This window comes from Dermacentor andersoni, chromosome 6 (genome assembly GCF_023375885.2).
Source record: "Dermacentor andersoni chromosome 6, qqDerAnde1_hic_scaffold, whole genome shotgun sequence".
NCBI classification, from domain to species: domain Eukaryota; kingdom Metazoa; phylum Arthropoda; class Arachnida; order Ixodida; family Ixodidae; genus Dermacentor; species Dermacentor andersoni.
This window is the reverse complement of record NC_092819.1, coordinates 52113677-52128339: the sequence shown is the minus strand read 5'-3', so window position 1 is coordinate 52128339 and position 14663 is coordinate 52113677. Positions and strand designations below refer to the sequence as shown.

Here is a 14663-nt window from a genome sequence, read left to right as displayed (position 1 = left end):
TCCTACGCGTGTATATAGTAATTGGTTATTCGCTTCCAGGCCATTTGCTAAAGACATAATTGTGATTTAGTGCTGCATCGAGAATTTCGGTCAAGTACTGCAAAAGAAAACTCACTTACCCCAAATTTTCTTTAGCAGGCACCGTGTAACATAAACATCAGTGGTGATGATGGCGCGTAGTGTTTAATGGCGCGAGGGCCAGCATCAATGGTGTTATGAAAGGAAACGTACACCATAAACTACCTTTCAAGTACACGTTAACTATATATAGCCCCCCTTTATACTAGTTAAACCAACCTACCTTAAACTTACGCGAGTTGCCCACTTATCATTCCAACAACGTGCTTGCCCGCCGCATTTCAGGAAACGGATAGAGAAAGGCACGTGACCTTCTATATACACTCGGAACATGCGCGAGTGTGCTTTTCTGCACCATATAGACAGCGCTCTCCTCCAAAACAACGTGTATCAATCAACAAAGGTATGAGGCGAAGCAAAAGCCACGACGATGAAATTGGAGTGGGACACAGGGACTTCCAAGTTCCCCGTGAAGAATATATAGCTACCTACGTCCGAGAGCATGTAATTGTGTACGCGGCATTTTGAATGCATGCGGCCCACGAAACTCGATTTCGGATTATGCTGCCTGCATCAATGACATTGCGGCCTGACATCGTACACTTCGAGCTTGTCTGTAATTTTACTGCGATAACAGTCATATTCACTCCAGGCAAATTTTGCCGTCGCCGCGAGGTTCCATACAAACTCCAAGTGTGATAAGCGATAAGGTTCTATCGTTCCCTGCGCGCCGTATGTCGAGGGCGCGAGGAAAAGTGTGCGAGGGTGAGCCGAGAAGGATGGTGGCTCGATGCGCACTAGCGGGGGGCAGGGGGGGGGGGGGGGGGGCAGGTGAGCGCGGGTCTCTCCTCTAGCCCCGCCGTGGCTGCGCATGGCGGTGGGCGTGGCTGAGCGCGTACGCTGGCCACGCACCATATCTTGGAGGTAATTTTCGGCGGGGGCAAAGACTAAGGGCGATTAGAAAAGAAAGTTGAGACAGTTGCTGCGTATTCCAGACTTGAGACTAGCGTCGTGTCCTGTGCGCATATATTCATCTCGTACCACTTTTTTTTTTTGCGTAGTTAAATATGTCGCAAAACTAATGGCAAGTCGAGATGGCTGGTTCCTCGATGCGCACGCCGTCTTCCCGCGCGCCTGTAGTGTTCGAGGTCGCGTAATCTCAAATTTCCGAGTCGCGGTGAAGTGAGAGGCCGCACGAAGCTTTCGCTGCCCGCTGCCGGCGCTCTTCATCGCGGCAGCGTTGTGACAGCAACTGTTCGTGGTCATCGAGTGGGATCTGTTCATACTTGCCTCTGCGCGAGCGACACCGTGTTTGTTAATTTAATTAGTAAGCGAATGTTTATGCAATTTACACGGCCCATAATACTACGAACCTTATTTCGTGTAATTTTACAATACAATACAATCTTTAGTGTGCATAAAGAAAACAAAATACAAGTAGCAGGCCTGCCAAAGCCACAGAGGGCTTGACTGGCAGTGCCTCACCGTCAGGTCACAGAAAATTGCACATGGTTATTAGCGGAGTTAACCATTAGGGGGTCGGAACAAAATATTTGATAAGTTATACAAAATGTTCTTTTCTTTTAAACTTCGAAAATCCTAAGTAAGTTTTGGATACCACGTCTTGTGTCAGCTTCGAACACAGGCGTTGGTAATTTATTAAATACGGATGAAACATAATATTGCCGCGTTCTTCCATGCTTTGTCGCCGCCTTGGGGATAACACAGAGTTCCTTCGGCCTCAGGCCTTAGGGAACGGGCTGGTGTATACCGTATCTTAAAATCATTATTCCAGAAGTGTTTAACTACAACACTTTCTATAGACAATCATAAAGTCTAATACTTTGCTATCTCTTTTCAACGATTCGCCTTTCGGGCGAAACTGCAATTTCTCGCAGGGGTGAAGTCATCAACGGAGGATTTGGCTGTGTCCTCGACGGAACCAAGGTTAGAAATTAGTCGTCTATTGCGCACGAATGCTTACCGGGACCTCCGCGATCTTTTACTTGCGGCTGTCACAGTTTGTGGCGGAAATAGCACGGACACAGCTGGCGCTGGTTTAGCCAGTGTAGAAGACTAGCCATTTCCAATTCCATTCAAGTTGCAGCTTTGATTGATTGATTGATCGTTTGATTGGGTTTAACGTTCCAAAGAAACACAAGTTGAGAGACGCCGCAGTGAAGGGATCCCGGAGTAAATTTCGAACATATGGCTTTTCTCCGCAAAGTGCACGCGACTAATGCTTGACCACTGCCCATTTCAGGAGGCGGACAGTCGCGCGACGACGCTTCTCTCCTGGGACGTCAACAACGGGGTAAGTGAAAAAGCGTGTGCGCGTGTAGATCCCCGGAGAAAAAAAATACGACTCAGGGACACAAAGTTCTGCGTTTGCGGGTTGATCCGATAAAATCCGAAAACCATTCGCCATAAAAAAAATAATAAACTGACGATTCGGATTATCCGAAAAACTGAATTTCGGTGCCCCCAGTCGTGATCACGTGATCACGCTTTGGCTACACTTGACTGCATTCGCAGAAAAAAAAAATCGGGAGATGCTGAAAATGGTCATAGTTTCAGCTAGCTCCTGCTTTACGTTCTTCAAGAAAGACCCAAACGCAATGGTGACTGCTGGTTTTCGTAGTCAAGGAACTAGAACCCGAGTCTACATATGCTTCTTTGCATGATATGCGCCTGCAGGCGCCGCTATGTCCACGGACTGACGCATCTGCGAAAATCTCCTCGCGGACGTCGTCTGCATACTTTAGATTCCAGACGAGGAGAAGCGCTGTGAAGTCATCAACATTTTGCCCTTAACGACGGGAAATGCATTGGCAGCTCTGTTTTTAAGCACTCGACCGTCGAAATAGCGGCAGGCCGTTATTTTGCAAGGCGTACACCACGACGCACCGCTAGAGGTGTGCGCCGAGACGCCGGCTCGCCGCCGCCGCCCATGTTTCTAGTCGGCGAGATCGGCGTGCCATCCAAGTAGGAATGAAGATTCACAGCTTCGTTCGAGATTTTGTGTTGTCTTGCTTAATTCTTTTGCCTGTCTCAAGCATAGAGTCGTGTCAAGCAGGGGAACAATGAAGCAACACAATACAAGCAAAAGTAACCCTGCTGTCGACGCGTCTGCGCATGCGTGTCGTCACAAGTCGGCGCAGCGTGGGATTCCGAAACTTCTCCGTCACAAGCGCAATATGGCGCAACGAGAATAAACAGCAGCCTCGGAACGTCGAAATCACTGCTCGAGGGTCGTGAGCATTGTAGTTGCGGGTAGAATCGGCGACATGCCAGAAAACGGCATCAACGCGAGAGTTGCAACTTGTAGCAAGATAGAAATTTCTGGCCCCGATCTGTTTAAGATGGCGGTTCAATTTTCTCGCATTATTCCGGCCGTTGCATCCGAAAACGTTTTCTACATTTTTACATGTAAAATATTTTTACATGTCTACAGCGTGGTGCTGTTTCTTTGAAGCATTCATATCAAAAAATGAATGCAACTGACACCGATAGCTGCACTTGACTATAAACATTTCGACGTGCAGGTAAAAAAAGAACTTTTATTTTTCAGGAAATAATTGTGCATCCGAGCAATGTCTGCATTTCTACTAATCCACACTTCGTTAATTCAAGCTGGTGACGACGAGTTAATTGAGCAAGTTTGTTTTCTACCGCATCATATAACATGTCTGAGCTGAAAAAAAAAAAAAAAACATGTTCACCTGCTTCAGAAAAAAAAAGTACTTTCATTCTTTTTTTAAGGAAAGAAGGACGTTATAAGAAAAGTTACATAAACAAATGGTGATTAATATTCACAACAAGTGACTTCACGTATTGTCCAGTCGGGAATGTGCGTTATAACATCTGCTGATGGGTTGACAGCTTAAGGGCTGAACCCAGCAAAAGTTGATCATGGAAGAAGAGTATTTTTTTTTTTTTTTACGTAAAGCATATTGTATAAACACAATCTCATTCGGAACAAGTGGAAGCAAGGTTAACATACCTAGGGAGTATCGCGGGCGTCGGTGGTGGCTTAGCAGTTCTAGACGAATTCACAGATTCTTTGCTCAATGGAAAAATATCATAGAAACCAAGGCATAACAAAACAATTCGCAGTTCCGCCCGAAAGGCGAAGCACCGATTGCGATAGCAAATTAGTAGATAGCTGTACGAAGTATAGTTTTATCGGCGGTATAAACATGTAAACATTCGCTTACTAACTAAACGGTGACAGAATGTGTAAGCGTGACTCAAAGAGGACGTAGAAACAGACGCACGTAGACAGCGCTGTCTCTGCGTGTCTGCTTCTTTCTACGTCTTTGTTCAGTCGCGTTTACACATTCTATCATAGATTCAAACCAACTAGCCCATCAACGTGTTTTAACTAAGTTAACCAGCACGGTGTCACGCGTACACAGGTAAACATGAACACACATCGCTCGATGACAGCGGAAACTGTCTGTGAAAACTGTGGAGTTGGGAATCGCGGCAGCAGCCGCGAGCCAGTTGACCTCCGTGCATCTGTCGCTTCAACACGAACGAAACGTGGAAAGCACAGCGCATACGAAGCTACGGACACTACGCGCACTCTGCAAACATCGCAGATCGTTTCGAAGATAAGGCCCGCGCGGGTGCGCACTTTGGCCACGTCGCCGATCGCTTTCAAGACACACGAGCGCCGGCAACGCGTCCCCACGGCATCCGCGATTCGCGTGGCCACCGCCGTAGTAGACGCCGCGGTTGTCTCCACTCTGTATGCAGCGGCGGGCGAGGAGGACATCCGAGACATCCGAGCAGCCGCCGGAAAAGAACGACCCTTCTCCCTCGCCTGACCCCCCTGCCTCACGCGCCACAGGAGAGGACATGCATGGGGGGGGGGGGGGGGTTTCCTCGCTCGCGCACGCGAGATTGAACCGCATGTGCCGGCTTATCCTCACACGCTTTCACCCATACGGAGCCTGATATTCGTGGAGGAAGGAATACACAAACACACTCAACATAGAGGCTTTCAGATATGTGCCCATTTTTTTTTTTTGGTAATATATCAGGTGAAAAGCAAAATGCTTACAAAACGTTTTGTATTTATCCCACTTTCAACACCTCTGCATTCGGTCTTGTCAGCCCTTAGTATGAAAAGACCAGAATTTCAACCAGTTTGGCAAAGAAGGATGTCGCGAAACAGCTTTTTAAATTGATGGTTTCGGTTTCCACGCCACCGCCAACGAAAAAAATGGCCGTGTGCTGCCGCCGTCTAGAAATGACCACCACGCCACCGCAGGTCGAAACCGACACGGTGCACACCTCTATGCACTGCACACGGCAGCCAATCGAATCGCATCAACATCACTATTATCTTTCTATCTCACTCTCTGTCGCTCTTTGTGTGCATTCAAGGGTCTCTACTTTCATCCTCGTTCAAGGCGATAGGAACGTCTTGTCGGAATGACGGCAATGGCTTGCCAAAAATGATAAAAGCGTGACCGTTAAACTCACCACTGCTTTTTAGTGCGGACAGGCCCATCCTTTCAATAGCTGCGCTGGACCCACTATGAATGCAAACATTGAAAGGGCTCAACAGTTTGTTTGTTACCTTGTTAACGAAAGATATTACCTTTTGCAAAATACCGGCTTACTGGTGGCAGCAACAATGCTGCTAGCTACATCTTCTGAAAAAGACTTTAACCAGAGGGCACACAAAGCTTATACTGCAGTAACATATCATGCTATACTTAAGTGCTAGTGTAAAAAGTTGGTTTCAACATGATTGTTTACGTGCAGTCGTTTTATGGTTTTCCTTCGATGAGAACACTCGCACAACACAAAAATATTTCAAACCTATTGCAATTGCACAAAGCGTCACTAGATGTCACTACCAGCTTTGCTACTATGAACTTGTTTATTCTAGAGACAGGAAACAGGCTTTACGCTACTGCTGCTCCATTAACCCAGTAATCCATTAACAGCAAGTAGTTCAAGGCCAAGCTAAAATTCTCATTCTCAAATTTTAAAGAGCACGCCACAATGGCCGAATCACACGCTGATAAATATACTTGTACATCTTACAAGAAATCGTAATGGTGATAAATACTTCAGCTACAGTACACATTGCCTATAAATAAAAGAAACATTCTTACTGCTTTTGTATTTTGCTTCTTTTATTGCAATTATGGGTGTTTTCAGAGTATTGGCCAAACTAAAAGGGAAAATAACACTGAAAAATCTGAAGAACGCTAATTTTGTTGCACCATAAAAGAAAGATTCAATAAACTCCAATTTTCCAGGGAAAAGTAAACTCCGAGAGGCGCTCTCCAATATTGGCCTAAAATAAACTCTGAGAACTTAGAACGCTAGGTATAGTAAATGTGTCCTGGTAGCAAAAAGTATTGGAAGCTTGGCCAAGCCAGAATATATTCGTGACGATCGACGGACACAAGAACTTTTTTCGTCCTTGCCTTCATTCACGGTGTTTGTCCAATATGAGCACTCACCAACTAGCTGAAACCTTCGTCAGGCCCAAGCTGCCCATCTGACAACCATCTGTGGATCTGTCATATACACTACAAATCCCCACTGGACTAAAGTATACATATATAATGTGCATGCTTCACATGTTTTATGCCACAGGGCAAACTTTTTCGAAGTAAAGAAACAACTAGTTCAAGTTTTCCTGCTACTGCAATATATTGCATACTGCGATATAGTGTGCATACTCATTGCGAGATTCAACAGCCGCTTGCAGTAATTGAGTCTGAGCAGTAACTGACTCATAGGAACAAGAGTTTCGATTTATGGGCATGTCATTTTGGGCTGTTACACCAACAGTTTGTCAGTTACTGATGTCAAGTTAACATAGTGATCACACAGCAAAACATATGTAACACTCTTTTCATTATGAACTGACAGAAGCGCCTTGCATTTGGTTGTTACAGATTGAACGATCCTCTGGTTTTGTGCCAAGTGATGTCAAGTTAACATGATCATAAAACACCCAAGGCATCAATCCGTACAACCATTTCTATGAATATGAATCAACAGTAGTACCTTGCATTTGGTTGTTAGATAGAAAAAAGTGGCATTAAACAATCCAAGATGGCAGCATTCATGCCCACTTCCATAAAATATTACATAGAGTTCTGGCGTTTTCATTAAGTGGCCTAACTCCATGGCAATGTAAATTCACGCAGCCTTATTCCACAATGCAGGTATGTCGCAGAAGTTGGTCGGGCAACAAGTACGCCTATGAGACTATCCAGCGAGCTATGAAGGATGACCCGGCTTTGTTGGTGACACTGCCAAATGAAGCAAACGACGAACTCATTAAGAAATTGGTCGGAAGGAAGAAAAACGTGGGAGCAGGCAACTTTAGCATTGGCCATTGCTTTCGAGCGTGCATTTAAAGCTGCAGTAAATGTGCAGGCGACTATGCACCTTCGGCAGCCAAAGTGCAGTAAGATGCCTAGTTGGCAGAGTTTCTTGCTTGCGTTTGCATCTAATAATCTATTTAGCTAAGCTGTTCGATTCATGTGTGTTTGAATGTACTAATAAACTTTAAGTAAGCTGTTCGATTCATGCGTGCTTGAGAATGTTGCCAGGGCATTACCATTCACGAGGGCCTACAGCAGCATCCTGCAAAGACTGCCTCTGTGAGACTTATTGATTGATCAATGGGATTTGATGTTCTGAAGCAACACAGGGGCTATGACAAATGGCACAAGAGAGTGCTTCGGATTACCTCATTTTACCACAATGGGGTTATTAATAATTTAACCAAAGCCCGATACATAAATACTCTGATCTTGTGCTCAGCAGCACAGTTTGGTAAGCGCTGATCCACAGAGACGGGTCCTTGGTGGCTGTACAGTGAACCACTGATAGGTGCTGGATAGGGTTGTGGGCTAACTTCACTCCTGCTGAACGTTTTGTGCACAAGAACAAACCAGTAGCATTTTTCTATAGAATTATAGTAAGCATATAGCATCTCTCTGATATTGCTTCACTGGCTCTTTATGATGATTTATTTGTGACTGCCTGGTCACCCCTGAGAAACAGTTTTGTAGCGTTTAGTACTGTACTGGACACTCTAATAAAGGAGAAAATCTTTCTGGTGTCTGGCTTGGCCCACCTGTTCACACCATGCCACACACAATATAAGTAGGTGGCATGCACAAAGGCCCGATGACTCTACAGCTATATGGAGAGCACAGAAAAGAGTGTGTACTAGCAAGCATTCAATTTGCTCTCATTGACAACATAACCAGTGTAATTGGGAATCCACACAAAGCAGGTGACAGGAGTATGCAACAGTCCATAACCAATAGCAAGGTATCGAAGCCACAGAACATTTGTCATGACGATCAGATGTGCACGGTAACCAGCAAGTGACTGAATGCTGATGTTTTGGTAAGAATGACAATGTTTTTATGCAATGTTGACCCTGTGTTGCAGCAAGAGCTCCATAGGATGCTGAAAACGCTCTGAAAGCCGTAGAAAACGCTCAACGAAATGTGTCTCCACTTGGCTGTCACTACAAGCCCACAAATCATCTCATATGTTAAAAGTTTTTACATGCCGAAGCACACTGTCTGTAAGGATACCCTACGGGCTCAGCATGGGCACAGCTGGGTCAACAAGTGACACGGAAATGCACTGATTCACATAAAAGCTACACATCACAGGAGCTTGTCCATGAAAGATGATAAATGTGGCTTCCGCCAGTCTTGCTTCCAAGGTAGAAAAGCAGAAGGAGAGAGAGAAATGGGAAGAGGTTTCAGTGGAGCAAAGGCTGTAGAATTCGATGGGCCAGTATGTCACCAACTTGCTACTCCATGCTGGGGAGAAGGAGACAGAAAAGAAACACGAAAAAGAGAGAAGAAGGTAAGTAGAGACAACATAATATGTACAGCGAGTGACGTAAGACACTACAGAACATGCACACCGCATGCCGCAGGTACGCCAACAGATGCATGCATGCAGATCAAATCACACATGAACACACCACACCCACAATGTAAGAGACCCAACTGTTCCCCCTTTAAGAGGCACTGAAACATTTTTAACGAAAGGTCAGGAATGCATTTGGTATTATAGGGCAGCTCCTTGCAAATCTTTTACAACAAAAAAAGTGTTCCAGAATGCACCTGCACTAACAAAGTTATTGGCAATCAAATGCTTCCGCTGCTTAGACGTTCTCGTCGTTTCCCTCCTTTCAGTATCCAAACAGCGCTAAAATCTGCGCTGCCATAACTGTGCAGATAACTGCCATAATTGTGAAGCCTGCCAGGCTTCAACTATTATTGCGCTGAGCTGATGTAACAGCATGGCATCGAGATTATGTAGCCCAGCTGTAGGCTGTGCAACCCCATCTCATAGGCTAAAGTATTAGAGCAGCGTTATTGTTCTCTGCCACTGCCCCACCAAGTGATGGATTTCCTTCCCTTTTGCTTTTGCCAAAGTTACTGCTCACTGATGACTAGAGACCAGATGTATAGGAACTAAGAACTATTGTTTTAGACACCTATAATAGGCACTAAAGCTGCCACTTAAGGCATATATAGGCACCAATTCCTGTCCTTTAGGCATGTATAAACTTAATTAATACGAACGTTCGCTGTGCACGTGAGGATAAATAATAATTTTATAAGGAACACAGCCCACTAAACCTGTTTTGTGAAATCCATCTAATTTTTTTAATTTATTAACTAAATGATGCAGGTTGCTTAGGTTATGAGATTTATCTGAAATCTCAGTGTGAAAAGACGTCACGGGAAAAGGTATGAAAGCAGTAATGAGCACCATCCCAATATTTTTGGGTTTCATGTTCTACCTTTGCTCATTAAGTATTTAGTTTGTATGGAGAAAAGGAAAGCTAAACATACACCGAAGCTAGCGGTGCATAGTTGTATTTAAGAATGTTCAATGATCTGGCATGTGGAATTGCAACATTTTGCCAGTCAGAACCTTTAACAGTTCCCTGCGGTATCGTGAAAGCGGAATTTTTGCCCGAGACAGATTGAAGTTTTGAACTAACTCTATCAGCAATAGGTCCATTAGAGATGGTGGCGAACATTTCCTGAATGTCCAAAGTGAGCCCTACATTCTGAATGAGATTTGCACCTGAGAACTCAAGTTTCTCAATGATGACAGCCAAAAACGCAAAGTGAGTGCACAAATACACTAACCTCTACATTCAGAAATCCATCTTAAATTAAAGCCCATGCTTGACTTGATTTATATAATGCTTGATATGAACCCACCCAAGGCTCTCATTGCGTTTCCTTCGGTTTGTTCATGACAGGCGTTGTTTAAATCCAGTCAAGCAAGGGCTGCAACTAGGGAACGACACGAAAGATGACGCAGAAGAGACACACAACAACCACACATAGCGCTGCCAGACTTAACTTGAAGGGCTTCACAAGTTAAGATTTATGAATGTGGGGGGTAAGACACCATCAAGTGTATCGTTGCATATAGCAGTTTGAGCCCTTCTCAGAGCAGTGCTCTAGTTTGTGGCAAAGCTGTTAATGGCCAACTGCAACATTATTTTGGACTGCACAAAATGCATAAAAAAAAAAAAAATTATGGGGTTTTACGTGCCAAAACCACTTTCTGATTATGAGGCACGCCGTAGTGGAGGACTCCGGAAATTTCGACTACCTGGGGTTCTTTAACGTGCACCTAAATCTAAGTACACGGGTGTTTTCGCATTTCGCCCCCATCGAAATGCGGCCGCCGTGGCCGGGATTCGATCCCGCGACCTCGTGCTCAGCAGCCTAACACCATAGCCACTGAGCAACCACGGCGGGTGCACAAAATGCATAGTTTAAGATAGTGAAGATATAAAGGATCCTTCGTAAAAAATTTGACGTGTTAAGTACGAATGAAACCGTTATGAAAAGCTCGCAAGAATAGCTATTTCTTATACCAAAACAGAAAAAGAAAGCCGCCATTACAGCTTGCCAGAAGTGACACATGACCTGGAATGCACAGTTCCTCAGTATGACCACCGAGAGAAGCCCAGAATGCACGTAAGCTTGCAACTGATAGCACTTCAAAATGCCCAACCTAGATTTGCCTACTATTTGTTGGCCAAGCTGATGCAGGACGAAGCTGGCCCGCACCACGTGGCACGGCCAGACTGGAGCACGTGAGCACGAGCGCATATCCCAGTAGTTGCACGTATGTGTTTGCATTCATCAGTGCATAGCTGCACTATCTGTGTTGACTGTGCTGCACTGACCACGCACAAACGGCGAGCGCAGCAGAATATCTGGTGCATACTATACCCTGCCCAACACATCAGGGCAGGGTATAGTCATGCGCAACTTTCTCCGTGATGGCCCTCAGCCGCAGAAGTGGACCGAGTTTGCGCACGCCACTGAACACGTGGAGTGGACCTCGCTGAAGAACAGCCGCATTTGCTCACCTCATTTTGTGACTAGAAAAAAAAATTTATGTCGTGTTTACTGCTGCATTGACTTACTGAAAATCTGCAGAAAGATAGCATTTTATTGTGCGGGTTTTTCATTATAACTCGTGGCACTCTTACTTGCCTCGTTTTTAGAAAAAAATGTGAATTTAGCTACATTAATGGGGAAGCCAGCTGTTGCCAAGACAGCACTAGGATGGACCTGTATCACCTTCTATTCGCAGCTGCTAAAAGCAAAGCAGTTATTCCAGCAGGGTTCCCACGTGGGTTCCTATGTGGTTTGAAGATGCCTGTGTGTATAAGCGATCAGCCACAACTAGTATGGCAGTGACTACCATTTGCAGAAAACTGTCGGCGCTAGACAACGAATTAGGATGATGAGAACGGTGAGGACATTGCGCGGCACGTGTGTATGTAGATGGGCAAAAACAACTAGCAACAACGAAGCTCACGTGTCGGTGTTGTGTCACAGTTTTCTACAATCACATGACCAGCTGTGTTTACAAACCTACTGTCCCCTCTGGTTGCACTCTCAAATCAAAACTTGGACAAGTCGCTATGAACAAGACTCTAAATAATTAAATGTCGCACAATAAAGCAAACAATGTTTCATGCAGTCGGAGCCATTAGCCACTTATTACAACAGAATAGACAATATCCAAAATTTTTATGTCAGTTCTCCTTTAAAAGTGACCAGGATAAAACTGTAATAGATGCCTTTCACCATTTCTCTTACTAAACCATGCTTGTTCAAGTTTTACCGAGTTGCAGAGATATCTTCATGGCTCTAGCAGCACTTGTTGTTCAGCTAGTTGGTACATATTGAACAGTGATAAAATTAGCACCAAAATAGTTCTGTGCACCAAAATGCATAACACCATTATTTACCTAATTGTTGACTGGCCTTCTTCCAAAATGCATTGCTTTGGGCAATATTTTTGTGCCTATTTCTTACTCATTTTGTCTGGTATCTGTCATCTTATATAATTTGCCTTGTACTACATTGCTCCCTGTTCGCATCATGACCCAAACCACTATAAACAATCATATAAAAAAGGAAATGGAAGAAACAGAAACAAAGGTAATGTGTCATGTGTAAACAAAATTGAACTGTTTATGCAAACAGCAAGAACAGAACAAACTGGGATGCATGAAATGAGAATGATGTTTATGACTTTATGACATAGGTGGGCAGCGGAGTTTACTTTGCGGGTGCTGTCACGGGCGTGGCAGATGCCCTTCGGAAATTGTTGAAGTGCTCCATGTACTGTTGGACAGTGTCCACAGGATTGTACAGTTCGTTCATGCGGCCCTGAAGGTACTGGGGAGGACCCTGCACAGTCGAGCCCATGAAGCCTTGGAGAAACTCGCGCATCAGGTCCCAGCAACTTGATGGGACCACACATGGCAGGTATTCAACCTGAAAGAAACAGCAACACCTCTGACGTGCAGGAAGCAGCTTCAGCAAAAAAAAAAAAAAAAAAAAAAAAATGTTTTTCTCAGTGCGTCAAGTGTTCACTTGTATTTAAATTATGAAGTTTTAACGTCTCTAGGTAACTCAAAGGCTACAAGAGGCGCTGTAGCAGGAGAACTCTGGATTAGGTTCGACCAAATGGGCTTGCTTCAATGTGCATCCAATGCTTGGAACATGAGCAGTTCTGTTTAATTCTAAGCCCATCGGGATGCAGTCGAAAATCGAACCCATGTCATTGTGATAAGCAGCAGTGTGCCTCGGCCATTGAGCCACCATGGCGGGCAAATCCTCCATTACCCAAATAGTGCGAAAAAGAAGGCACATTAACAGGATGCAAAGCTACGCTAGTTGATTAATTTGAACTGTACACCATAGTACAATGTACTTACACTTTAAGTTTAAGTCCCTTTTAAGTTGAACTTATCGGAGACCTGCCACAACATGCTGAACTTTCGACGAGTAAAAAACCGTGGGAGGCAACAGACTGTAACCACATCAATGCACTACTGCAACGAAAGAAACACCAGTTTTGGCAGTGTCTCCATTGTGCAGACATGTTTGACTAACTAGCTACGACGTATTCAAACGAATCCTCGCAAAGACTGCCTGCCAGTCTTTTGATGTTTCTCTTAAACAGCCGATTTACGACGCTGTCAATTTGTCACAAGCAGCCTGACAATTCGTGGTAACTAAAGAGGTTCACTTTGTAAATAACGTCTGTTCACCTCAACGAGAATGCCCCGAAAGCTTGGTCCCATCGAGACGCTGCCCACTTTGACAAGGAAGTCTGCAACTTCGTAACGTGGTCCCCTGGACTCAATCTTGGTAGATTTCTTGGAGCTGTAGATTCCGGCCATCTTAAGCATGAGCATGTCGAAGGTTATGTCCGCGACAAGGCACATGCCTGTGTCGAGCAGAGCGAAGCATGTCGCCGGATGCTCGGTGTCGTGGATGATGTTCACAGAATGACTGGGGCCTGAAAATTGCGATGCATTCATGTTGTTAAAGCACATTTATTCAAAAGTTCTATCTTACTAAACAAAGTGTGTAAACGCGCAGTGCGACCCGCACTTAACGATAACACCGAATTAGTATTGAAGCCAACACTACACCAACATTTATCAACGTTCTGGGAAGAAAGTGCTTGGCGCGACACTTTATGTAGGCTTGTGCAAGAAGGTTGTACTGCATGCTTTCTTATTAAAACTGTGCCACAGTTGGTGCCGACAGACTGTTTAGGCACTGTATGCGAACGTCTCGGCACTGTACAACGACAGAAAGGTCCGCGAAATGGACGCGTTGCTCACTTATGTTAGGTGCACTGTAGTAGGTCTCGCAGTCCACGGTAAATATTCCTTCTCGAACGGCCCCCAATGTTTCAAGACGCTTCTGGAGAAGTTCCGCAGCTTGCTGGCCGCTTTTGCCTTCAGGTATCGGAAACTGATGAATGCTAGGGGGTTTTAAAGGTGACAAAACATGATTTGTGTCATTGTTTCAGGGGAGGCACGCTAGCTGTGCAAAGGAATGGTAATAACGCAACATTACCTCACGACGCCCATAATGAAAACGAAGCCGAACGATGGGTAGAAAAACAAAACATTCACGAAATTCTAGCAGCACCGCGACGTCAACAAACTTTCGTGCGCCGCCGCCATCGCTGCAACGACTGTGGTGCCACCTGAGCCT

At 44.9% G+C, this 14663-nt stretch overlaps 2 protein-coding genes across 3 annotated transcripts in view; one reads left to right on the top strand and one right to left on the bottom strand.

Moving 5' to 3' along the window:
* Positions 1-8215, top strand: part of LOC126522911 (urocanate hydratase-like) — a 45538-nt gene extending 37323 nt beyond the window's left edge. The window contains exons 20-22 of the mRNA XM_050171754.3: positions 1977-2025; positions 2342-2392; positions 7281-8215. Of these exons, the coding sequence (XP_050027711.1) occupies positions 1977-2025; positions 2342-2392; positions 7281-7475 (295 nt within the window). The 3' untranslated portion in view covers positions 7476-8215. The remainder of the gene's footprint in view (positions 1-1976; positions 2026-2341; positions 2393-7280) is intronic.
* MED20 (Mediator complex subunit 20) overlaps positions 1-14637 on the bottom strand; it is a 29479-nt gene extending 14842 nt beyond the window's left edge. The window contains exons 1-5 of one of the 2 annotated variants that reach the window (XM_050171761.3): positions 14523-14634; positions 14285-14427; positions 13703-13953; positions 12709-12923; positions 8573-8906 (exon numbers count right to left, since the gene is read on the bottom strand). In XM_050171761.3, the coding sequence (XP_050027718.1) occupies positions 8897-8906; positions 12709-12923; positions 13703-13953; positions 14285-14427; positions 14523-14536 (633 nt within the window). In that variant the 5' untranslated portion in view covers positions 14537-14634 and the 3' untranslated portion in view covers positions 8573-8896. Of the gene's footprint in view, positions 1-8572; positions 8907-12708; positions 12924-13702; positions 13954-14284; positions 14428-14522 lie in introns of those variants that run through there. The other variant, XM_072288730.1, reaches the window with a different exon arrangement.
* Positions 14638-14663: the final 26 nt, after the last annotated feature.